The sequence below is a fragment of the Cryptomeria japonica genome, chromosome 6 (genome assembly GCF_030272615.1).
Source record: "Cryptomeria japonica chromosome 6, Sugi_1.0, whole genome shotgun sequence".
NCBI lineage: Eukaryota > Viridiplantae > Streptophyta > Pinopsida > Cupressales > Cupressaceae > Cryptomeria > Cryptomeria japonica.
In genome coordinates this window covers 575196669-575224336 of record NC_081410.1, presented here as the reverse complement: position 1 = coordinate 575224336, position 27668 = coordinate 575196669, and the positions used below count along the sequence as shown (strand labels likewise).

Genomic DNA, 27668 nt, shown 5'->3' with positions numbered 1-27668 from the left:
GAATGCATCTAAGCACCAAAAACAACTTACCTTGAAAATATCTTTTAATCAAATCAAGAGGGGGTCCCCATTTTGTTGATGCAAAGTATGGGGTGTGTGTGCAAGGGGCACAACAGGAACGGTGGACCCAGGTCATGATACGTTATGTTAGGTGATTTTTGATGATGAGGAAGAAACTATAAATCCATCAAATGTGGGAAAGGATCTAAATCAACAAATAGACGTTGAGGATAATGGCATCAAGGGAGGTACACTTTCTTCTCTTTCTGACACACCAAGCTATAATCCCTTCAGATTCCAAGGAGTTTTGTGTGCACGTGAAGTTATAGTACTTCTTGATGGTAGTGCCACTCATAAGTACATTGATGAGGGCTTAGTGGTAAAAAGGGATCTGCATGTAGAAGAATTTGAAGGTTTTGATGTAATAGTGGCTGATGGGTTCGTTCGCAGGGAAATAGGTGCAGAGACAGATCTACAGAACTCGCTGCATCTCATTGCATGAATTTTGCGGAAGCTAAGCTTTAGAACATAGAAAGTAGACTAGGGATACCATCTAAGGGTTGCATCGTATGTACTAGATATAAGTATATTGTAAGATCCATTCATCAGTATACCGGTGAATATAGCAATGAAGAAGAGAGATAAGAGATAGATGAAGAATGATATGTGAAGGATTGTATATATAAATATAAAGAGTTTTAATGATATGTAATACAAACCAATTGATACAAACAAATATAAATTCTTTTGAAGTCTCAATATGTATATGTTGTGTATGTTCTAATTCTGATTAGTATCTAACCCTCTGTCCAGATGCAATTCCTTGTTGCCTCAATAGGATTGAGTTTGGCCTTTAAAGACTACAACACTAGAAATCCTTATGGTACAAAACTCCAGTCCACATCCCTTAGATTTCTTGCTAACAGGGTTTACCATCCTTTGTAGAAGAAGATCAATAATCACAACAACCTTATTGTTGAGATACAATTTGTGATGATTTTTATGTTATTGGCTTAGGAGGGATTAACTTAGTTCTTGGAGTCCCAATGGTTATATTCATTGGGTGAAATTTTTCAAACTATCAGACCATGGAGTTTAGTTTTCAGCATAAGGGGAAAGAACTGACATTGAAGGGGTATTCCTCACCCTTTACCTCATCAAATTATAGCTAAATGACTGGAAGCTATCATTACTCAATAGTCCATCACAGCTTTGGGTAAGTAAACAATTTCTCACTTGCATAACATGAGAGGAGAAATTGTTAAGGATGTTAGTGGTTTACCTTTGAAACAATTACAAGTTAACAGATTTTCACATAACTATGGCCATCAGTCAGAGGCTCTAGAAGTGAAAATAGAGAATATTTTCACAAGTTTGTCAATTTTTATTAGAGCAGCACAACGGAAACATGGGAGAGCAAAGTTGATGATAGGGGATTTTGTTGCGTACTTGCAAAAGATTGCTGCAGTATTGGTTAGACATTTGAAGGAGGTTCCATTTGCAGGTGTGATGCAACATAGCATATCAAACAAGAAGATTCACAAACCTCCTAGGGTAATTTGGGATCTTGGAATCTCAGAGAGTTGTATTTAGGATTAGTCAGTGATTAAGAGGAGATTGCTTGAGGACAAGCAATCTTTGGGAAGGGTGGATTGTAATTTCCCCTTTTTGTGGCCTTTCTAGTATCCTCAGGAGCTCCAAATTTCTTGGAGAGTGTTGTCCTTGTTGGAATGGAGCTCAATTACTGGTGTTGTGTTCAAGGGATCAAGTTGAGTTCGTTGATGCTTTCTAGGGACAATTTTGTCCATTTTGGTGCATTCCAAACTTTTTTGAAGGAATATTCTAATTTTGGAAAGTGTCAATTTTAACTAGGCTGGATATCTATTGAGCTTTTGATTATGTTGGCACAGTTAGTATTCACCTTCGGGCTATTTTTGTATTTTCTACAACTTTGGTTGGATGTGTGAAAAATAATTTAAATAATTAAAACATAAGTTGGTGAAAAAGCAAAACTAAAAGACAAATTATATTAATTATTTATAAAAGGTAAATTTTAAGTGACTAAAGTGTTGGAAAAAGGAAATAATTAAATAAAGTCACTTTTATGGATTAAAAAGGTTAATTATTAAAAAGTGATTTTAAAATATAATTTCTAGAAAGTTCTATAGGGTTATAAAAAGAGGTTGAAGAGTCATTTGATTCATTTTGAACATTTGAAATTTTCTTAAAAACCTTGTGTGGAGGTTGTGCTAAGGCTATATTATCTTGTTCTTCATTGCCACTCTCTGAAGTATCATCAATTCTATCATCATTGTTAGATTGAAGTTTGACATAATACATTTTACCTTTCTCAAGGCATCTATGACTAGGCACCCATGGTTCTCAACAAGTAAAACACAACTTCTTATGCAGCTCATTCTTGCTCTCAAAATTCAGCTTCTTATCATCTTCCTTACTTGGTTTGGATGGAACCCTTGACTTCTCTTGCGATAGCTTCTTTTGCTTGGAATTTGTATTCTCGTAATTGTGCTTACCCGTAGGAGTAGAAAAATCCTTGTGGCATGCTCTCTTAATGGCATCATCAAGAGTAGGAGGATTAGAAGCTTTAACCCAACCCTTGAGAGGTTCCGACAAACCCTCTATGAACCAAGAAATCAACTTCTTTTCGGTCACATTAGAAACCATTATTGACAACAACCAAAACTATGAAATGTATGCATCAAGTGTCCCCACCTGTCTCAACTGAGCCAACTCTCTGGAATGTGCTTCTGAATCCTTGTGCTCAAATTGCTCTGTCAATGAAGTGCAAAATCGATCATAAGAAACAATCGAATCATGACCTTGTGTCACTAAACCATGATACCATTACTCATGGGCAGCTCCTTCAAGGTGAAGGGTCGCAAATTTGATGGCCTCAATCTCCTTCATCTGATTCAAGGCACGTATCCAATTTCTAAATCCAATCTCTAGTTGTACCCTTGGATGATCCATCAAAACAAGGGGGATAGACGTCCCAACCTTTTCTGCAACCCGTAATTCTTCTTCCCTTGATTCCATTGTTTTCGCTTTGGCTTTGTGTGTTTGATGACCTCCAAGTAGTCTATTAAAGAGATAGCTGAATGAAAATCTTCCCCTAAAGCTTGGTACTTAGCCAAAATCTTAGCATCCTCATTGCCCTCCATGGGTTCCTCTTGTGTGGGTCCATCCTCTTTTATAAAGATAGGCATGAAAGGTCTGGATTGTGATGAATCTGTAGGTTTGCTGATAGGACGCTTATTGTTTTCCGCAACTTTTCTTCTTTCCTCTGTCTCTGTATGCACCATATTTCTTCCATTTGTTGTGTTATGAGCCATCTGACTCAAATAAAGGTTGGTATTTTGTAGCTGTCTTAATATTTTTGTGAACATTTGTTTAGCCTCCTCTTCATTTGTGGATGGTGGTTGATTTCTGCCAGCCGTTATTCCTTTTTGTTTCTCTAGGTTATGACTACCCTTATCATGCATACAATCACCCCAAACAGGTTGCCAAGACTTGCAGCTCTGATACCACTGTAGTATCTCCAAATAGGGATAATAGAAAAACAACAATATTTCCAAAACTAGGGTACAAAAAAATCTGAAACTTTATTTGCATATAAGAAACTACACAATAAACTTAGAAATATGATCAGATTACTGATTTGATTTTTTTTGCTAAAAGAAACAAATTTTTGAGTATTACTCAACTTAGGAAAAGTACAGAGAATCCCTTTATTCCTGTGCAAAATTTTCAGAAATGCATTACAGTGATTTTTCTTTTTTCTTTTTTAGATAAAGATGAAATAAGTATGCAGATTTAAATACCAAAATAGCTCAAACTTGTTCAAACTGTAGCCACCCTCAAATATGGTTTTAAACTCCCAAGACAAACAATGGCAGGTTTGATTTATTTGTGCTTTCTGTTGCTATCTTCAAGAATGATCGGAAATATGAAGATGCCATGTAGTAGTTAATTCAAATCTGTACCTTCTACTCTGACTTTCACCCCTAAGTAGGCCTTCAAACCAATAATTAATTGACCCAGCATTAAACTTTATTCTTCAGCAATAATATAATTAATTTTCCGATCAAAATAACTATATTATGAAAATTGTAGTACCTTTATTTTTGAATCAAACACTCAACCCCTGCAAATTTATCTCCAATGGAGACTTCACAAATTTGGCCCAATTTTGAACTCCGTTGCGAATCCACCTTTCGAAAGAATCAGGTTTTCGTCCAACCTTTGTTGATCTATTGAAGGTTTCCATCCTCAGCTTCTCATAAATCAACATACAAATATAAAAACATGCTTACTACAGCCCAACAAGCCCCCTTATGGAGAACTCCAACCTCTATCTAGAAGATTGGGCCACATTTAATTTTTGCAAGGCCTCATTAAATATTTGTGACAATTGGAGAACTTTATTTAGTAAAGTGACTTTTAATATTTTATTGTTTTCACTTTATTTTTTAAATAAATTAATCAATCAAAGTCATCCATTTTTGAAATAGTATAAATTTTTGGACAAATTAATCAACTAATTTAATTATGCCACTTTTTAAAAATTTGGGGACCCTTCTTAATTTGCCCTAGAATCATAAATGCAACAAATTAGGGCTAGGGTTCAATCTTACCAAGTAAATATCTGTTTAATAATATGATCCTAGGTTTGAATCCTATAATCATAACATAAGCAACATATACACATATATAATATATATCCATTATTAGGGTTAGTCCATAACACATGATATTCATATAATATCTATAACATCATTTCAAACACATTAGGGTGTGGGAGAAGAAGCATGATAGGTCCACCTGAAGCCATCCCACACTAAGCCCAAGAGCAGAACTTTGGCCCTCTTGGCCCCAATGGCAGGCAACATGGACATCCACTCAGGGTATCCTACCTAGTGGGGTGCTTGTACCTGCTTTCCCTATCCATGCTTCATCTCCTAAGATTAATAGCCATCATTATAGAGTTGGAGAGCAGATTGTAATGGAGGTTCTTAGATTGTCCTATTGTAAAGTTTATTCAATTTCAATTGAAGAACAAGTTATATTACTAATAATGCTATGTGATTATTATTTCTAAATTCAATGTCTAATAATTCTGATTTATGATGCAGGCTGAAGGAGAGAGATCATTTATCGTTTTCTATGTCTTCTCCAAATGATTCTTATCGGCCTTCATATGTTTAGGCAATCGATCAATAGATGTCTTGACCGGCCGATCAAGGCACCTATTGATTGGTGCCTGTTCATGCCCGATATCGGTTATTATTTGGCATTTAGCAATTATCATTTTTTATGCAGCCCGATAATGAATCGGTGTTTGATAATAAAGCGGGGTTTAATGTATGTTTACCCGATACCATTACATTGCGGGTTTTATAACATAACATTATATGTTATCGGGTTAATACCCTGATAACATATTAATGTCGATTCATAAAATGAATCGCCATTAATATGCTATCGGGTTTATTAGCCCGATAGCATATAGATCAATGCTTATCATATATGCACAGTGTTAACAATTGCTAATAACAGTGACAATATTTATAATTTGACAATCATCTGTTAAAACCCGATTATCATATTCAAATCGGAAAGCATAGTAAAGAAGAATAAACAATAACAGAATTAAGGAGATCAATTGCAATGGTTACAGATGTCTTATCTTGCAGAAGCTATTATGCATTAACACCTATGACTATCTAAGCCCAAGAGTGGAGCTTTGGCCCTCTTGGCCCTGGTGGCAGGCAACATGGACATCCACTTGGGGTAGCCTAACTAGATGGAGATCCTCATAATTTCCCCCTTCCTTGCACCTCCTTCCTTCTATACGTGATGGGGGTTTACAAACAGATTTATTAATCAGACATGCAATTTATATCCAATCATATATGTATATAAGAAATAAATATTGACAATTAATGCAAAAGATAAATATATACCACAAGAGCAATTATTCAGATTATTAGATGCTGATTATAGTAGGTCTGAATTAGATTCGTGAGAATCTGATCCTGATTATATTTCTGCTGTTTACACGATTTCTGAGTTTGCTTATTGTTCCTTGTTTGCTGATTGCTGTGCTTAATTCTTAGCCGATGATTGTAAATGCTTGCCATGGATGATCCTCTCTCTTTCCATGCAGATCGATCTTATAGCTTCTAAGACAAGGCGTAAAGTCATCCCTGTTTGCAATGGATGTCATGTTTCATAAGAACGTGTCTCTTCTCTTTGCTGTTTACTTATATTAATCTTTTAACAAATTAATCACTTTGTATTATATGAATTGCTGTCCTAACATCTCTTTGTAATCGCTACTTGTCTTTAATAAACAAAGCGCTACCTTATAAAGTCACCATTTGTTATTATCTAAACTCGCCATCCTTCAAAAGATAATTGTCGCTGTCTATGATATTACTATCATTTGCTGCTAATCTAAATCACTGTTTATTAATGTTTCATCAAATATCATTGCTGCTCTTAATTGTATGTCACTCTTGTAATGGTACTCTATAATAAAAATTGCTGCATTATTAGATGTCGACTCTTTGACACATGGCAATTAGAACATGGCCGGCTGTAATGTCCCTGACTTACTGAAGGAAGGCGACTGTGGCAAGATTTACAGTTAATGAAATTGTGAAGTCTTATGTTTGTAAGACTATTTCATGTTACAGGATTGTTGTTCCTTTAGTGTCAGGTTGGGGACATGACATTACAGGAGCCCCTGACACCAAGCCCAAATGAAGACCTTAAAATCCATACAAACTTTTATTATACACACCATTTTTCGTAATTTTTTAAAGGCAAAAAAAATGTTTATAAAGCCAAAAAATAGAGCTTTTGTAGTGTCTAACCCACATTTTTCCCCGTAAAATTTGATATTTTGTTGGAACCATGAGTTAAATGGACTTCCTAGAAACTCAGCAAGTAAACCTCAGCAAATCTTGCAGAGCAAAAAAATTCTTTAGCAAGTGCATTTTTAGATTGGTCTTGGTTTCTAGCTGTATTTTGTTTTTCTTTCTAATGTACTTGCTTTAATTTTAGATTACAAATGCATTATCCACTTGCTTGGTGTGTTGTTTTATGATGTAATTCCATTCCCGTTAACTATTTTTGTTCTTCTTGGCCACTGATATGATTTTTTTTCTTTTTTTTCCCTTTCAGCCCTGGTGTTTCGCTGTACTGTATGGTTGTTGGTATTTGAAAATGTTTTTCTTCATTCCTATTGGTAGATAATGTTCTTTTAAATTTCAATTTTGTTTGATGCATTTCATAAATTGATATTTTGTCTCTTTCATCCTGATAATGGATCATAGCGTGTGATCTGAAACATTGATGTTAAAATTTCTATTTGCTTTATCTGGAAATCTTCACAAATTCTTACTATTTTGTAGTTTCACAAACTCTATGCAGGCCATGTTATCTTAAAGTGATAACTTCATTTGATAGTAGTCATTTATTTGAAATCCTATTGTAGGTTTAATGCTTTATTCAGCAAAAGAACTAAGTTATCGATTTGGGTATGGGTATGGATTTGTGGGTACGACAATTTTTTTTTCCTTGGGTATTGGTACAGGTGCATCCATCTATATATATATATATATATTTTTTTTTTTTGATAGTAGTCCTTTATTTGAAATCCTATTGTAGGTTTAATGCTTTATTCAGCAAAAGAACTAAGTTACCGATTTGGGTATGGATACAGATTTGCAGGTACAACAATTTTTTTTTCCTTGGGTAAGGGTACAGCTGCGTCTCTCTCTCTCTCTCTCTCTATATATATATATATATATATGTTCAAACATCAAAATTATAAAATATAAACTGTCACTCCCATCATTACAATGATACAATCCATACATTGTAACTTTCCCATACATAAATCTATAATTGCCAATAAATATTCATAATATCGTAAATGTAATATCATATTCATAATTTGCAAAAATGATAATATTCAACTTTCAAGTCTCAAAATGTCATGACACAATGAAAATTCAAATTACAAGCCATATGGGATTGAATATTCATCTTCATCCTAAGTTATTGGTTTGGGTTCGGGCACGCGAACCCGGTTCGTGGGTTTGGGTTTGGCTGTACACACAGAAACACATATATACAAAAATTTAAAGAAATATACAAAATTATAAAACCAAATACATTTTATAGTATGATACTTCATCATTGATCAATGCCAAATGTCAATTGATAGTTCGGAATTGAATTGGAAGATGGAACAATGACAAATGGCAAAAGAAAAACAACAAAGGGCAGTTGGAATGCCTAGGGCAAACCCAAACCCGGGGCGAACCCAGTTTGGGTACAGGGACCAAAATTGGAGAACCCGGTAACTGAGTCTTCATCTGAAAGATCAAGCCCAAGCCCAAGATCATCATTTGGTGCAAATTCAACATCATTTGAACCACAATCCATTGGATTGCCACTTCTGCTAGCTACTTCTTTGTCAAGTTCCACAATTGCCTCATCTATAGAGACTTGGGCAAGTTGTGCTAAATCAGCACACTTAGGGGCTAGATCCCCTCTTCTTGTCGCACCTGCATTATATTCAGCTTTCTTATGTGAGAATAGACGAAAGTTGGAGTGTATGTAGACCAAATTCTCTACTTTTTTTGCACCCAAACGATTACGCTTGACTGAGTGGATGAAGGATTATGTACTCCAATTCCGCTCAGCTGAAGAAGAACTTGCAATCTGTTAAAACATAATTTTGAATTTATAAATTATAAAATAAAAATATTTTAATATGATAGCGTCAAATGGAATTGAAAAACGATAAAAATAAAAAATTAAAAAGATACATACTTGGGAGAGAATTTTAATTCCAAGAGGTTGCAAGAAAGTGGAGCCTTGACCATGTACACACCACCACTCATTAGCATCCATCCCATATCTGGCTTGAAGAGCTACAACATCATGAAATTTTGTAGATATGAATTAGCCAAACTCCCTCAAGACAATATTTCTAGTCTCCTCACCTGAATATATCATTTTAAATGCAGCCCTATATCTAGTAGCAACCTCTGCATCTCTATATGGTGGCACCCTCCTTGGCAATTCAAGCATCTCTATGCTATAAAACTTTAGTTTCAAAGCAAATGCTAAGAGATGTAAGGGGGTGGTCATCTTGTTTCAACGATCAACAACAATTTGCTGCACAACTATGAAAAATGTTTACGTTGTGTCAGTTTCCTTTTTCTCTATTATTTCTCTTATTTTCTCCACCATGCTATCCATGCCATCATAAATTTCACCCAAACATGGGCGATCAATATCGACATACCTAATCATGCTCATGTTGGGCCCAGTGAAACTCAAAACACATTTCACACGATCCCACCATTTATCATCAAGGATCAATGCTCTTACTTTTTGGGCTCTTTTTTTTGTTTGACTACTTCCATACACAAAACAAGGTGTTGATGACCATAGCACTCAAGGCCTCTTGCACCTTCACAAGTTGTCTTAAGACGAGTGTGTGAGATGCAAATTGGGTTTCGGTAGCCTAACATGGCATAAAAAATACATGTTATATATTAACTATAAAAAATAAAAACTAAAAAATTAAATTTAAATTATCTTCAACAACCCCAGTTGGAGAAGATCTTGAATATGGCTTGTGACGTGATGATTAGTCACAAACATTTGAATCTCTTCGCCCTTTGTGTAAACTTGTTTGACCAAATTTTTTTGTGTGCCAATCTTTTGCATGATTAAATTGAGTGAGTGGTCTGCACATGGTGTCCAAAAAATGTGGCTATATGTAGCCTCCACGATAGACCCAACTGCCCTAAAATTTTTAGCATTGTTCGTTATGACTTGGACAACATTTTGAGGCCCACCATGTCAATGGATTCTATGAGGATATTGGCAATAAAACTTGCATCTTTCACTTGCCCCTCACAATCCGCCGCTTTCAAAAACATCACCCCTTTAGGGCACACTACTATAACATTGATCAATGGCCTATTTTTACAATCTTTCTATCCATCAAAAACGATGGACACACCAGTTTCTGGCCATGAATCTTTGATGACTTTCAATTGTGTCTCTATGGAGGTTTTCTCCTTTACCAATAAGGTGGTTCCGGGTTTGCACCCTTTCATACTCGAGACAAACATAATCAAAAGGTGTATTGCAAAGGGTATGCACCATGTCTCAAAAATAAGGTGACAATGTTGAAAGGAAGCCCATTGCCATAAATGCAATGAGCAATGCTCTGATTTGCAATCTCTCCGATTTCATTTTTGAGGGTAGTATCCAATGGGCCTCTCTTTCGTGTAACCACAACATTCTCTGGTTCAGAAGGTGGTGGCATTGGCATGAGAGGATGTGGGTCAGCCGGTCTTGTGGAGCCACTACTACTAGAAGGCCCTTTTAAGCTTGCCTTGGCAAGAGGATGATCAGCCTTTGCTTTGTTGCTTCTCCTGTCGGCTTCCTCTTGTTCTCTAATATATTCCATAACTAGAGCTTTCGGCAGCCCTTTGCCATTTGACCCCTTACAAATTTCATTCCATGTCCACAGATGAAAAAAAGGTGACCTTTCACTCGATAGTATGAGCTGGTATACTCTATGTTACAGTGGCTCTGCTGCCAAAGAAAACTCCCACCACTAGACATTTGCTTGATCATTGCTGTATAATGCCAAAGTGGTGAATCAACATCAATTTTAAAAGGGTTTTGTTGAGTTTGGGTCTGGGCAACTGAACTAGAGTTTGCACTTGCACTTCTAGCCTAAGCCATTATGTATGAATAATGAACCTAAAATAAATAATGGAAAACTCGACATTATTGAAAAAAATTGAAAAAAATCTGGCATTATAATAACCCACTATTATGCATACAAAGTGTAAAAATATATTCAAAACATCTTATAAAAATAAAAATAAGAACTTGAAAAAATTCTTGAAAACTTTAAAAAAATGAGGATTCACTCATTTTCGATGGCTAAATCTGCCATCTCCAACGATTCCTAAGCCTTTGATGCATGTCTCACACCTCTATAGCCTTCACCTTCGAAGAAAAATGCAACCACCTTCAAAACAAGCTTGGAAGAAAAAATGGTGAAAAATGCAAGTGAGATCAGTTAATGAGCAAATAGAAGGTGAAAAATGTCTCATATGGGCAAAATTAGGGTTTCAATGGTTTTTAAAATCATAGAAATTTGTTTTTTATTGTTGGTGGGGTCGTTTTTTCAGCTGCCCACGCATCCAGGTACGCTCGGGTTCGCACCTGGGTTCGTTCTGGGTGCTTAGGTCGATGTTTATGTTTGGAGGAATGTGGAGAATGCTTTGAAAATTGCTTCGCTTTTTGTGTTTCTTCACTACTATGTGTACTCCTGTTTTTGTAAAGTAAATATGTTCAGTAAATTTACCACATCTGTTCTTTAAAGAAGAAGAAGAAATTATTTTAACGTCCATGAGACTAAAAATAGCCTATGGGACAGATCGCCTCACAAATTGACTTCTGCATTTCAGTCTTTTTCCGATGCAACATGATGATGAGCTCCCCCAACTTCTCCACAGTCTTCTTGTTGAATAAATTATCCCAATATTTCCCTGCCAAGGTATTTACATAACTATCCCTGCTGTCCTTGAAGGCATCACACTCTAAGATGAAGTGTTTTCTTGTTTCCACTTTTCCAAAAGTGTAAAAAGCACACACTCTTTCTTCCCGAGCTTCTTTTGGTCCTTTCCAACGCTCGATTTCACAACAGAGTTGATGAGAGTTCGTTCTTAATTGAGCAATACATTTTTTGGCTCTCGAAGGGCTATTGGCCCCTATGTACGCTTTTTAATGATGTTTACAGGTGGGATTAAACTCTTCAATATAATACTTTTTCTTTCTCCCTAGCCCTTTTTGAAGTACACTTGTGGAACTTATCCATAACAAAATTCTTTATCTCTTTACTATTCGTGGGGCACGTGTTCAAATAAATATCCCATTTACTAAACCATTTGCTATTTTGTCGCATCCAAGTCTTCTTTCTTTTGCACAATGTGTCATTGATGACAACCTTAGGCATCTGCCCTCTTCCATTTGCTCAATTCTTTTTAAACATCTTATGAGTCTCACCATAGCAATTGCTTCAATAAGCGCAGCCCCCACTTGACTCAACATGATATCATAAGGGACTGAACTTTTAATTTTGAAATTGTTTGTAGTCAAACATTTTTGAATTTTCTCATTTTGCTTCCACTGTAAATCAGAGGTACTGCTGGCCCACAATTCACAACCATAGAGCACAACCGGAAGCACCAAAAGCCCCAAAAGAGTGGGTAGTCTTCCAATCCCATAGCTCAGCCTCTTTGTACCTATTTTGTAAAGCATAAAATGCTTTCCAGACTCCCAAAGTTCTCTTCTTTCTACAACCTTCCCAACTTAGATTTTTGTTGAAGTCAATTCCGAGGTATTTGTAATCTGCCACTTCTTCATGAGTACTGCCATCAAATTAGAACTTATGCTGGTCATGTTTTCTTTTGTGAATTGACATTAGTGAGCAATTCACATATAGAATCAAAGGTTGCATTATTTGTCTTATCACCGAGTTGCGCATTTCTAAAAATCTGGTATAAGTTGGACCAAGACCATTCAAAATAATAGAGATTAGCATATCATCATCGATCTTCTCTCTTGTGGTATTATATTCTTGTTTCAAGTTATTCATCTTAAAAATGTATTAAAAAACATCTTCATCAACACAAACTTTAGTATGTAACAATTGCATTAGGAGATCAATTTTTTTAGACGCTGACTGTTGGTCATACAGATCTTTGAGTGCTTTCCAAGGTTTAGATTTAATGGCTTCTATGTGAATGATAACTTGTGTAGAACAACAAGATTTTAACAGTGCATCTGCTTTCTTATCTCGTTTTTCAAACTTCAATTAGAAGTATTGGTAGGGGTGTGGATTGTTTTTGAAATAAATCTCAAATATCATTAAAAGCTAGTGTGCTTTCCATTGATGCTCTATTATTTGTAGTTTTTGTGTGTTCGTCTCCTTGCCTCTGAGATGAGGCTCTGTATTTTAGCCACGTTGACACAAGGAAAGAAAATAAAGAATAGGAATACTACTAGGGTTTTTGCCTCTACCCTCTAGTAGATCCTTGATATGATGCCAGTTTTGATCGTAAGACCTGTAGTTGGATAAATACAAACATACGTAGAGAAAAAATAAAAACACTTTCAAATACACCTTTATATTTCTTATTGACAAATAAAAATATAGACGTTTGTATCTAAAATTTTGCCTGTTTAACAAATAATATAGATTACAAGAATAAATCCACAGTTTTTCCATCAAGCGTAAGCACATGCTTAAGACTATCATTGCAAAATTTAGGTATGGTTTCAAGTTTGCTGGAAATGGAAAAAAGAAGAAGAAGAAGAAAGCTTTGCTTTTGATGTCGCCTTCTAAATACATCCAATTTGAAATTTGAGTGATTTTGAATGTATGCCAAAGTTAACTAGAAGCTTTTGCTTACCTTTCTAGTATTTTTAAATGCATTATCAATACTTTTTCTGATGCAAGTTTTCAAGCCAATTTCAACACAGAATTCTTTTCTAATGCCATTCCAACCCAGCAAACTACCTAATTTAGCCACAGCCTCCAAATGAAGAAATCAATGCAGCTGAGAAAAATTAGAAAGACATTGCAGATTACAATACCATTGCAAGGAAATTGCAGGAAATTCAAGACCTCCAGCACAAGGAAATTCAGTGGCATACAAAACAAATATTAAATAAATTTTTGCAACACTCTAATTGTTTTTTTCTTTTGTCATTGTGCCAGCATTCAACAGGGAAATATCAATCCCAAGTCCATTTCAGCATCAGTTTAAAAATTCCAACAAAATAGCACCAAAAATCGCACAGATTTTTTTTATCTCACATAAGTTTTTTATGCCTCAGGCAAGCTTTAAGAAACAAATACAGTCTCAACCTTCATTTTACAGCCCAATCTCATATGCTCTGATACCCCTGGTGAATCAAAATTAAATAGAAAATTACATTGCAAATGACAATGAAACCTCCAAATGTTGTATTGTGCAAAGTGACTTCAAAGGGTCCTTTATAAAGGTACGTTTTCAGGGAAAGTAATTCCTGAAACTATCTGTTAATTAACTTACTCAAGTAACAACAGTAAGCATTAATTACTTTCTAAAGCTACTGCAAATTAAAGCGATGTATGCCCCATACAAACTAAATAAAACAAAACTAATAAATTAAATAATTTGTATCACATGATCTAACTTATGTTTACATTTTTTGTCATTTAAATATCTATAATCAATATCGATCGTCTTAGCTGCTTAGGATATCCATTTTACACAAAATTTATTGTTTGTCTCTGGTTCTTGTTTTTTACCTTGCAAATGTTTCTATAAGTCAGTACCAAGCTAAAAGATTTCTACTTTAATCTTGCCATGTTATCTGGAGGATTGCCTAGATATGATTGTACATTTATCCAGGAACTTGAATTTTAAATGCTTTTTGGATTTGGGAGATAAGAGGACCTAATGAGGATGCTTAGAGACCTGTTCGTCTTTGAAAGAAGTGGTTGTTTTAACTTTTATTAGGGCATACCTTTTTGTCTGTTGAATATTATGGGTTGGTTCTTTTGTTATATTAATTCCATTGGCTTGATAGATGGATTGGTTTTGTTAGCTTTCTAAATATAGAGATTTCCAATTCCCTGAGATGCATGGGAGAAGAGTATCAATTGCCTAAACTATTAAGGAATTACTTTATTTGTAGTTACTAATTTCTATTCCTTTATCACATCCAAATTTCCATACTCATTTTTGAACATGCATTTCCAGGGACCTCCAGAAGGCTACACAAAATTTTACAACAGTTATAGGACAGGGGGCCTTTGGCCCAGTTTACAAAGCTACGATGCCATCTGGTGAAATAGTAGCAGTGAAATCTCTTTCTACAGATTCAAAACAAGGGGAGCAAGAGTTCCAGACAGAGGTAATGATGTACCGAGTCAATTGATGGAAACACAATGAAGCATAATGATTTTTTACCTGTACAAGTTGACATTGATTTTGAGTATAGAGGTCACTACGAAAAGATGTTATCCTAGGATGATTGTATCATTTCATTTACAATTTTATTTGTTTCATTGAGTATTTTTCCTAGACAAAATTGTAAATGATGTTCAATTTACAATTCAATATGCAAGATGTATTCTAATTTTATATTATCTTGTTCTATATATTACTGAATTAACACATGAATCTGACTATCTTCTTTTGTGTGGCAGGTGAGAGGAGCATTTGTTATTTTCTATGTCCTTTCTCACAAATGCCATTCAATATATATATAGCAAGCGGGGTACGATCAAGCAATGCCTTGATTGGTCATGACCGATCAAGACATTGCTTGATCCTGCCCCTTTGCTAATTATATAAATAACAAACAGTGCATATTAATAACCAATGTCAACTGGTGTATGTTTATACTTTAACAATCGATAACTATCGGTGTATGTTTTAACCTTAACAACCGATAACTATCGGTGTAACTTTATCATGCCACCCGATATTAATCGGTGCACATATAATTGTTGTGCGAATCGCACACCCATCCCCGTCTTGGACAGGGACCCCCCAGTTTGTGCCTTTCTATCCTGCCCTGAAATTTGGCTAAGTCTGGAATGTCCTGACCCTGAAATTTGGCTAAGTCTGGAATTTCTTGATCCTAAAATTTGACTAACTTTGAAAAACTGAGGAAACCTCCAAAAACTAGAATTTGCAATATAACTCTTGAAGGTCTGAAACCACTCTCAAACATCCTGAAAGTATATATGGAATATAACTTAAAGTATAAGAAAGGAGAAGGATATAAGGAAATGTCACTTATACTTGACAAACTTGCCCAAGTGCCTAAGCTCGCACTTCTTGAAAAAAACGTGTAAAATCGCCCAAAATGCCCAATTTCGGACCCAGAGGCAAAAACTGGAAAATGTTTAAAAGTTGCAAAAAGCCCCCAGAGGTCCGAAAATCACTTAAGTCCTCCAATTTCGGACCTTGGGGCTAAAATGTGAAAAAGTGAAAAAGTTGACAAAACTGGCTGGAGGTCCGAAATTCACTTAACTTGCCAAAAGTGCTTTTAGGTCCGAATTTCACTTAAACGCCCAATTTCGGACCCTGGCTCTGAAATTTGAAAGTTTGTTATAAATTTGCAAAAAGACCCCAGACGTCCGAAAATCACTTGAAATGCCCAATTTTGGACCATGGGGCAAAAAGTTCAAAAAGTAAAAAACTTGCCAAAAGGTGGTTTAGGTCCGAAAATATTCCCAGTTCGCCCAAAACGCTTGAAAACTCCGAAATTCCAAAAACGCCTAAGGATCCGAAATTCGTCGAATTTGCAAAAATAGCCATATGGTTCAAAGTTTTTTTTCGATTTTCAAAAACGCCTTCAAACCTCCAAAATTTGCAAACGCGTTTATAGATCCGAAGTTTTACAAAGGGCATTTAGGTCCGAAATTTCTATAGGTTATAAAAACGCTGGAAGCTCCGAAATTTGTTTAAATTCGCAAAATATGCTTTAAAACGCTAAAAGCTCCAGAAGGTTAAAATTGCGAAAAATACCTTTGGGCACCAAAACGTTAAAACCTCCAAAAAATCCGAACTTCACTTTAAGATTCGCAAAAACGTTGAATGGTTCGAAATTCTGGGCAAGTTGTAAAACGCCTTATGGCCCGAAGTTTTCTTTTAAATTCCAAAAACGCCAGAAGGTCCGAAAATGCTTAAAAGGTTTGTAAGAAACCCCAAGAGCTCCGAATTTCGCCCAAAACATCAATTTCGGACCATGGGGCCGAAATTTAATATTTGGAAGAGTTGCAAAAATCCCCAAATGGTCCGAAATTTCACTTAAAATGCCAATTTCGGACCCTGGGGGGCTAAATTGGAGAATATGATGAAATTACAAAAAGAGCCCTCCATTCTCCGAAATTCACCAGAAAAGGCATGAGAGTTAGAGTTTTAAAATTCGCGGAAGCTCTTCAAATCTCCAGAATCACACCGTAAACCCATTCAAAACACCCAAGACTCCAAAGGTAAAAATCACGCAAAAGTAAATCGCCCAAACACCATCAAGACCAAGGATCAGATTTCACATTCGAAGAGAAAGGAGAAGCATTTAAAAGATACATCTCATAAAGAGCTTCTCAAGCCAGACATCGTAATTAGATTTAATATTTGTTAAATTAATTAATTAATTTTTCAAATTGATTTAATGAAATGAAATTGGTTGATTGATCGCAGGACGTCATTAAAGAACCAGGAGAAGGCCTCAAACGCAAATCAAGGAAGGATCGCAATTCAAGGCCAGGCATTGAAGACTGAAAAAAGAAAAGATGCAAGAGCGCGAGAGCAACCAAACATTGGGAACCGTGCCGCTGAACAAAGATGAAGTCCACCACCGAGACCAAAGACCAAAGAACACTGAATGCTGCAAAGTTTATGCCTTCTCAAGAAAAAGCACACAACTGAATTTAAGTCCAAAAATTCAGTTTTAAAACTAAAACTGCTTTATTGTAAACTGCCTATGGGTCCCGCGCAAGATATTTTTGTGGATAACTATTCCCAACCACCAAGAAGACCGGATAAACCTGAATTAAAGCCAAAAGTGATTGGTAGTTGAGATATTTGTTGGTTGGATAATTAAGAATTAATTGGGCATGGGTTAAAGCTGCCAACTTCTGGAAGGCAGATCAAGGCCCTTGGATGCAGTCCATCCTAGCCTTCGATTCAAAATTGTAATATCTATAAAAGGCATAGGCCTTTCTTTTGTAAAGGGTTAGATAGTTGAAGACTTTTGTCAGACAATTGGTTAGAATTTTGTAGTTAGCTCTTAGAGGTTAGAATAGGTTAGATCTTAGCAGTAGCATAGAGATGCTGTAGAAATTGTTGTAATGGCAGCTGAAGCAAATATATGAACATTGAAATATGGTGTTTGTTGTCTTTGTTTTGGTTTGTTTGCATGGTTTCTTTCAACTGGTTAATTTTAGAGTGCAGGGATTTTAATGGTGAAGTGTGGAGGGGTATTTGATGCATTTCTAGTTCATACCATTGGGGGTCTGCTGATTGTAGGTCACCGTGCATGGTTAGTCTGAACCCAAACTGTGCATAGTTCAACTGCGGGTGTCATCTTAGGCTGCGCTAGAATTGGGTGCCTAAAACGGGTGTCTCCGGTCTGAAAATCTTTCATCCCTTGGAGCTTGCACCATTTTTGTCCAGTTGTGAGGGTATCTCTGGCGAAACAAGAATTGGTTTATCGAAATCTGTCTACCCACTGCATTAGCTGTTATCATCCTTGTCCTTAGGCTTCCTGAACCCTTCCCTTTTGATTTTATTTCGTAATTCGAGAATCACAGCAGACTAGCTTGTTGCAAATCGTAAGTCCCCTTGTGTTTCCAGCAAAAACACATCAAGCCACTGAGAGGTCCCGCAGTCAAGACCTGACAAAAGAAACCTTGAGGTTATCCCCTTTGATCAAAACGTAGAAAATTGCATTAGGGATTCCCTTATTTCAAGAGAGGATAGGATAACCAGTCGGCTATTCTATTCTGTGTTGGCCGTATGGAGTTTGCAGCGATGCGATTTCAGACACGTCAACAATAACCCGATATCAATCGGTGTTCGATTAATCATTTGTTTATTAATTATGTTAACCGATACAAATCGGAATGCATTAGCATGATTTAGTAATCGGTGAACATAAACAGTGATATAGTATGATTATCAATGTTAAGCATTTGATCGAACTAAATAGGTTAATTATATGCAAATGTAGAATGGCTATCAAATGAAGGATTAATTGCTTGAAGGTTTTCATCATAATTATCGATATGATAAATGACTGAATGAGAGACTTCATTTATCTCTCATTCAATCATTTATCTTACCGAAGCTATCATGCATTAACAAAAATTGCATTGGAATTTTGTTTTTGGGTACATTTATTAAAAAACAGCTACTGAATCGTGAATACAAAACAAATACAAATGATTTCCTTTTTTGTTACTCTAATAAAAAATTGACATTTCATTAATGGCAAATATTGGTTTGCCTTTCTGGCAAGCATCATACGTTAAATATGAACTCCTTTGATTGTGTATGCTTGTACATATTGTCATTAACAAAAAGCATGAGCATATTAACAAATCTAAATGTACATAATCATGTCACTAGCTAGCTTAAGGTAAAACACATGCATATAGATTCTACCAGGCTTGCATGGAATAGTTGGAGTTTTTGATCATAATAAAATCAAATAGGTATTACTTAGCATCATGGGCTTTAACATTGTTAAGAAATTATATTAGGTTGATCAAACCATTTCCTACATAACCATTTGCATTTAGTGTGTCCAAATCATTAAAAAATTTAGGCATTGGTGTGCTAATGCTTGAATTACCTATTGAATACAATTTTGACAACTCATGTTTTCGTCTTCTTTGAACTCTAGTTGGTTGCAGCACTCAATAGCATATCTTTGTAAGATCTTAGACATGATAGGAAAACACTTTCAATAATGACACAATGTGGAAAAATGATGCAGAAGCATCCCAAACTGAAGAGTGATCCCGCATTGCCCGAAACAATTCCCATTTTTGTTAATGTTTGCTTCTTGCTTTTCTATTTTTCTTATCAAGTTTTGTTTTTGAGTTTCAGTCCTAGTAATCGATAAGAACCCCTCTAATTTCTCCACAATCATGCATTCCTCGTCATACACATTTTGTCAAACACTTTGCATACTTCCTTAGGTTAAGAGGTTTTCTTGTTGTAGGTTTGGTATGTTCAGGTTTATGAATTTTCATAGCATGAGTGATGCGAATCATATAGGAAATGACGCATGAAAAATCATACAAACATTTGATATAGAAAATGCCAAATAAATTTCTGAATATGGATTGTATTAAATATCAAAAAATGACACATGGCTATATTATTTTATATAGGAATGCATGATGCGAAGGGGTAGAGTGCGATTGTGCGAAGGATTCAAGTGTGGGCGGGAATGTGTGGGCGTTGGAGGTGTGTAGGTCAATGGTGATGGAGCAAAGGTGAAGGCAAAGTGTGTAGGTGCGAAGTGAGGAAAGGCTCGAGAAGATTTCAGGTGGAGTTTTGTTGATGGAGAGGAACATAGGGTTGGGTAGGAGCGATATTTGCTCTGCTCCAACTCTAGCAAACCCTCGTGAAATCTGCAAGGAGAGCTTGCGATTTTAGGCCCTTTCAACCCTCTTGGTATGGCTTCGATTGCTCAACTAGGGGCTAGCCTTTCGGCTCCATCTCCTTCCTTTCTTGCAGTAGCATCCTTACATTCAGATTCTCAAACCCTTCTGGTTTGCAAAATCAATTCCAATCCATACCATGTTTGTAGTAGTTTCTGTTTGGAACAGATCAAGCATGCAATCCTTAACCCCACACCTCCAACATCTTCGCCTTCTTCACCTTCTGCTTCCATTGAGACGCCTGCCCCAAATCCCTGCTGGTCCCTCTTCCTTCTCTTACTTCTATTTCAGTTGGGGATGCGGAAGTGGCTTTTTCAGACGAGCACTTGGACTTCCATATTTTTGACATGTTGATGCTACCTCAGCAGATATGGGGAGTTGATCACTAGTCCTCAGATTTATGAGGAAACGCCTGCCTTTTGATTGGGTCAAAACAACATGGAGCAATTTGTCTCTCCTAGCCATTGAACCTTTGGATTTTGATTTTTTTCTGATTTGTTTCTGCTCTATTGCAGACTGCAATTATGTAGTTCAGAAAGGTCTTGTTGGTGTGTTTTTTATGCACGCTCAATTCGGAATAAAATACCCAAAGATATCCTATTCTCTCTTGATCAAAATCTTCTATGTGCTAAACAGATGGACCGTGTGATCACAAAGACGACTCCAAGGTTCCAAATTCATACAGATAGTCTTAGTTGGTTCATTGTGATTTACTGGTAATCTCAAGGGGGACTTACACAATTGTTCGAGGAGTAAATCATTCTAAGGATTTTGCTGATTCTTGACTTCTTTTTTTTGGAACGATTTTTCAATAAGTTCTATTTAATCCTACTTCTACCATGACTTTGAAAAAAAAGGGGCAAAAGGATGAGGGTTTACGAAGATAATTCTAACCCTAAGCTAATCCTATGAACTCTAGAGACAAAAATTGCAAAAGTGGAATTAAAACCAATTCTTGCTTCGCCAGATTCAACAACTACACAAGAACGGTGCTATCTTCTAAGGAATTCAAAATTTTTTCATATCATCCATATTCACCAACATTTTGAACAATGAATAAAGCAATAGAAGTTAAATTTTTATTTATTGGTTCAGGCTAACTTTGCAAAATAATTGAAAATCATCCAATCATAAAATGTATGAACACATAATTCCGCATTAAACAACTTTATCAAATCCTTCATTCAATCTAACAACTTGGAAATAAAATCAATTCTAATGAGAGCCAAGAAACCGTGCTAACTTGCAAAAGTGGACAAAGATTCACCAACAATTGAACAATGAATAATGTCTGGTACTTAAGAAGTATCACTACAACAATTTCTCCGAAATCTCTCATATATCTACAAATGAAATGAGGGTGGTTTATATAGGCACCCTTATTACAAAGCAATGACCTAGATTGATTTAAGATCAATGGCCAAGATTAAAATAACAACTCTAATTAGGGCAAGCTAACATAGTTATCGAAAATGGACCAATGAGAAATAAACAACTAATAAATTCAGCTTTCTTCTAGAAGTGGGCGTCCCTTATCCTTTTCCTTGGCAGCAAATTCGATGAACCTAGTCACTATGGGATCAATTTCTTCCATTGGCACACTTGGCAAAATGTCAATCTTGTATTCCATCAAGTCCATCTCATCTTGACATGTGACAAACGTGACTATCCAATCTGTTTCCAGCTTTTGAAAACTACCCTCAATGGATAGAAATGAGGATGCCTTGCTGAAATGATGTTTCTAAATTGGATTCATGAAAGTGAAGAAATTGTTTTGAACTTTGGCCTTCAAGTTCTCCACATCCAAGTCCCTATCTTGGACTATTTCCTACTCAAGCACATCATGAACTATGATGAAAACCTTGTCTTGGACTGTCTTGATTGTTTCTTCTATTCTGACACTATCAATCTTCATTGTTTCCAAGACTTCTCCTATCCACCAAGGCGTGATACCATGTGCTGAAGTCATATGATGTTCCAACGTCAATTACATTTCCACTGACCAAGTCATGTTCAGGAATTCCTTTCCGCACCTTCAAACATGGAATTGTCTTTCCTTGGATAGTTTGGAAATCTTCCCAAAATTTGGCTATGCTCTGGATTCTATACATGAATGAGGAGATTCGACCACAAACTTGTGCCACTTCCTCCATGAATTTGATAGTTTTGTCTGCAACTTCTACAATCCATTCCTTAGCCTCTTGAGCTGCCATCTTCATTCCTTCAAAATTCTCAACTGACTCTTGTGGAAGAATCAAAGGTGGAGTGACTGCTGCTTCTTCTCTTCTAATAGGATTTACCAAATGCTGGATATAACCCTTCAATTGTTCAATTTCTTCTTTGAGTTTGTTTTTCTTTTCTTCCTCTTTCCTTAGCCTTTCCGTGATGGCGTTGATTGAATTATCTAACTCTTGGACTTTTTGTTCTTTTGTAGCAGGACCTATGTCCAGACTCCATAGTCATTAGTTCATATTCTTCAGGAGCAATGTCTTCTTTGGATTGACCAATTGTATTGAATGGGATCCTGTGCCATCCTTATGGATTAAGGAATATTTCTTTGCCTTCTTCTTTTCCACAGGCCGGTTCAATTTGGCTAAGAATTCTGTTGAATCGTCCATTGGTTGGACTTCTACAATAGCTTTCTTTTTCATTCTTGCTAGTAACCAATCTGGTATTGTTGGCTGTTCAATGTCATCATCTTCTTTATTTTCCCGATTTCCCTCACTTCCTTCAATTCCCTTAAGTGCGGAAATCATTCCCTCTTGAAAATCCCCTTCCAAGATATCCACCTCAATATTCTCTAATTCTTCATCCATGACTGTCACTGGATTATCAAGGCCATTAGGAACAATTTGCTGCTGAACTAGGTCTTCATTTGGTTCTTCACAAATTGGAGGAGGAATTTCCATCTCAATTTGTAATTTGTCTGCAATCGGAGCTTTGTTCCTACTTGTAGATGAACCAACTTCTTCAACCAAAGAAGTTTTGGTAGATTGTTTGCTCTTTGTTTCTTACATGTAATTTCCTTATCTGAAGTCTTCTTTCTTCTTGGCCTTAGTGAACTCTTTGTTGTATCCTTCCTTTTCTTGGAACTTCCACTTTCTGGTCTCCCAACGTCATGAGTTACTTCATCATCATCGGAAGAACAGGAATCCATGCTTCCCATCAAATCATAGGTGAAAGTAGTATTCTTTTCCTTCAGTTTGTGAGTTTGCTGATCCACCCAGCACTTGGTGAATTTCATGACTGACCTCATTAATATTTCCAAATCTGAAAGCTTAGGTCTAGACCAATCTGTTGCAGGGAGAGGGTTATCTTTTTCTTATTTATAGTGTGGCTGTGTGAAATTTCCATCATCCTCCAACTGATTTGGTATAGGAAGATCATGCTCATTGATATCCTGGACCACATTCTCCTTATTTCATATTCATCAGGTGCATTGGCCCAGAAATCTTCAAGATCAATTCTGTGTCTATACCTCCTTTTGTTTATCATCCCAATGTGGTGATGGGGATCAAAATTGGATCTTCATCGGTAGAAGGAAAATGTATACCATTGCATTTCTACATCTGCTTTATCAGCTGCCTGTGCTAATGGACATGATTCTAACATCTTTCGAATGAAAAGAGGAAAATAATTTCCAACCTTCTTCTTGCCTCTTTGGTTTTTCTCATATGTGTCCAGCTGCCTAATAACCTCTAGTAATACCATTTTATTTGTTGGATACCTTGGATACCTAATGCAAGATATTTAGACAAAAAATCCGCCCAAGAAAAAATCGCGTGAAAAAAAAACTTTCACGTTTTGCAGGCACAACCACGGCGAAAATAAATCGCACAAATGCAGACATGGGAGGTTGCAGATGACACAGAAGGAGCCAGGGTTTATCTCGGGCTAGCCGTTTAAAAAAAACGACTCCTTGAAAACTTTCGAGAAACCTTCAAATTTAAAAAAAAAAAAGAAAAATTTTCCTTAGAAAATTTTATTAAATTTTTTTTTTCGAAATTGATCCTAGGCTCTGATACCATATTACGCAAGTAATTGGTAAAAAATTGAATGTATATTAACAATGAGCAAACACTCAATAAATAGGATTACAAAGAATTACAAGAGGGCAAGTTTCTAAAAAGAAATTGCCAATAAGATCGAGCAAGATCTTATTAAGATATTTACACTAAGTTTACAATATTGAGCTTTAATAATAAAATAATAAAGTATTATTCTAAATTCTAATACTTGGAGGTTTGTATGGGCATCCTGTAAATCCTTGCATTCTCAGGTATGTAAATCTAGGGAATTGAATGTACCAAGATCCAAACCTGCTTATCAAGTCTTTGGCCTCTTGTGTCAATCTTTGATGAGTGCGTCCTTGAAATAGCTTGGTGATGTACATTAGGAATGCATCATAGACTCTTTTGAAATGGGATATCTTCTGTACCAAGATCCAAACCTGCTTATCAAGTCTTTGGCCTCTTGTGTCAATCTTTGATGAGTGCGTCCTTGAAATAGCCTGGTGATGTACATTAGGAATGCATCATAGACTCTTTTGAAATGGGATTTCTTCTGTTCATGCAATTGCAGATAGCAATCATATGATTTGAATTGACCATCCTTGTTTCCCACAATGCCTTTGCAAATCAATCCCTCATATCTGTAACATCTTGCCAACATGTACATGATGTAAGAACTCTTGTAAAAAGTCTTTGTGTGTTCCAAGTTTCTCAGCTGCTCATCAATATTATCACTGATTATTTTTGCCCAATTAATCATCTTGACACTAGTAGTGATTTCATCGATTAAGTGATACATCCAAGGCTCGAATGAGGAGGTTTGAGGACTTCCTGCAACTCTATTTAGCAATAGGATGAGGTCTCCCTATTCTTCTATGAAATCAGTCCAGAAAAGGTTCTTAGGCACTTTGGAATAATGAGGTCTTGGCTTAAGCAACCATTGCTTGTTGATTACTTCCGTACAAGAGATAGATTCTGCTTCAAAAATCTTTAAGGCTTCTTCCTTGGTCTTGTATATGGTAGAATGATAATCTGGAATGCCAAATGCTTCTTTGATGGCCATTTTTTCCAAGGTAGGCCAGCACTCTGCCATCAGGTGCCACAGTTTGTCTATCTTGGATGTTGTAATGTTTGGCACATTCGAATATCAGCTCATAGCACTGCATTGTTGGAGGAAATCCAGCTGCTTGAACAATTCCATTTCTCATCATCTTGTGTGCTAATGGTGAAGGAAAGTAATCATCGAGCCCACACATTCTTTTCTTGAAGTCTTCGAGGTCCACATAGCCAAGGTTAGTATCTCCAATCGTTTTCCACTTTGTCACGATTTTGGATTCCTGCTGAGGTCCTTTGTTCTTGAACTTCATTTGTGTTTTTCTGGAAATCCCTCCTTGAGCTGACATCTACTACCTGAAAAACATGAGAAATTCTTAAGTTAAAAAAAAAAGAATAAGGGGGTTTGATGTTTGCTTGAGGAATCCTGAAGATTAATCCTGATTTAATTCATGAATTCTGGAAATCAGACTTAGTTAAGTCTGAAAAATAAAAAATCAGACTTAGTAAAATTTTGGAAATTGTGAAATCAAGTCTGATTATGAAATTTTCTGCCTTCAAAACTGTAAAAATAAGTAAAAAGCAACATGATTCCTAGATGAAATTCGAAGAATTTGGAATGAAGGTTCTTGTGCAAGTTTAAAAAATGGAAATTCAGGCTGAAGAAATAAATCTTGAAGTGTGAATGAGACTGAAATTCTGAAAATCTGCCTTCAATCTTTCATAAACCTGAAAATTTTGATGAAATTCCTTGATTGCTTGGAGGAATTTCTTCCAACTTCGTCTCCAAATGTTTGAATTGTCCTAAGGAATTGTTATACACGTGCAACTTTCTTCTGATTTCACTTTGAAGTTCAATAGAAATTCTTTCTTGAGCTTCAACTTTCAACTTTTGAGAAGCAACATGTGAGTTGAATGAATGCCAAGGCTCAAGTTTATAGAGAAGTCGAACTCTTGCTATGCTTTTTTTTTTTTTTCTTTTCTTTTCTGTTTTTCTGTTTTATTGGAAACGAACCTAGTCATGCTTTGAGCATCAAATCGAATCTTCCCTTTTCTTTCTTTTGCTTTATGATTTCAATGGCGATCTTCTTTTTGCTTTCTTTTAGAAGTTCTCCCTTTGGGTGAATATCATTTCAATTTTAGTTTTTTTTTTTGCTTTAATTTCTCAACACGTTGCCAAAAAACTCAAACTCTTTCCTTTCCAAGACTTAGGCAAAATTTTTTCTGATTTTATCTTTTTGCTTGCTTTAACCCACCTCATCATTTTCCTTTCAATACTTGGGTGAGTTTTATCTTTCTTTAATCATCTTTCCTTCAACACAGGCGATTTAATCTTGATTTTTATAGTTGCTTTAATCACCTTTCCTTCACACTTAGGCGATTTTTCTCTTCTTATCTTCCTTGGGCGGACTTCATATGGTCTTGTGGATAATCCTTGCTGCTTGGGCGGAATCAAGGAATTTCTTCCTTACACATTGGATGTTCTTCATGCTTACCCAAGGATTTCATAAGCTTGGGGCCGACTTTGCTTGCTCCCAAGGAATCTTCATGCTTGGAGGGGTGGATTTTGTGTTAGGACTAGGATTTTCCTGTTCTCCCTAGGCAAACTTTGTTGAGACATGGACCAGCTAGGACTCGAACCTAGGACCTTCCATACGCTGCTGGAGTGCTCTACCACTGAGCTACTGGCCCCTCTTGGACCAGTCCATCGTCGGTCCGGGTGTGGCTTATTTCCAACACCAACACCCCCCCTTAAGCCACACCTCTCGTGTGCTTGGGTCTCCTAGCCTAGACCTGGCTCTAATACCATGTTGAGACATGGACCAGCTAGGACTCAAACCTAGGACCTTCCATACGCTGTTGGAGTGCTGTACCACTGAGCTACTGGTCCCTCTTGGACCAGTCCATCGTCGGTCCGGGTGTGGCTTATTTCCAACACCAACACCCCTCCTTAAGCCACACCTCTTGTGTGCTTGGGGCTCCTAGCTTGGGCCTGGCTTTGATACCATGTTGAGACATGGACTAGCTAGGACTTGAACCTAGGACCTTCCATACGCTGCTGAAGTGCTCTACCACTGAGCTACTGGCCCCCCTTGGACCAGTCCATCGTCGGTCCGGGTGTGGCTTATTTCCAACACCAACAGACTTGGTATGCAGTTAAGATTTTTTAACATGCAATCCAAGGCAGACTTTCTTCTTGATTGGAATTTTTCATTATGTTGCCATACTTAGCCAAATTCCATACCTTCTCCTTGGGCAGACTTTGCATGCTTTCAAGGAAATTTTACTCACCT

General features: G+C 36.4%; 1 protein-coding gene across 4 annotated transcripts in view; it reads left to right on the top strand.

Moving 5' to 3' along the window:
* The window catches only part of LOC131062953 (calcium/calmodulin-regulated receptor-like kinase 1), a 99451-nt gene that overhangs the window by 28424 nt on the left and 43359 nt on the right, over positions 1–27668 (top strand). For all 4 annotated transcript variants that reach the window (XM_059207495.1, XM_057996698.2, XM_059207494.1 and 1 more), the window contains one exon: positions 14886–15039. In XM_059207495.1, the coding sequence (XP_059063478.1) occupies positions 14886–15039 (154 nt within the window). The remainder of the gene's footprint in view (positions 1–14885; positions 15040–27668) is intronic.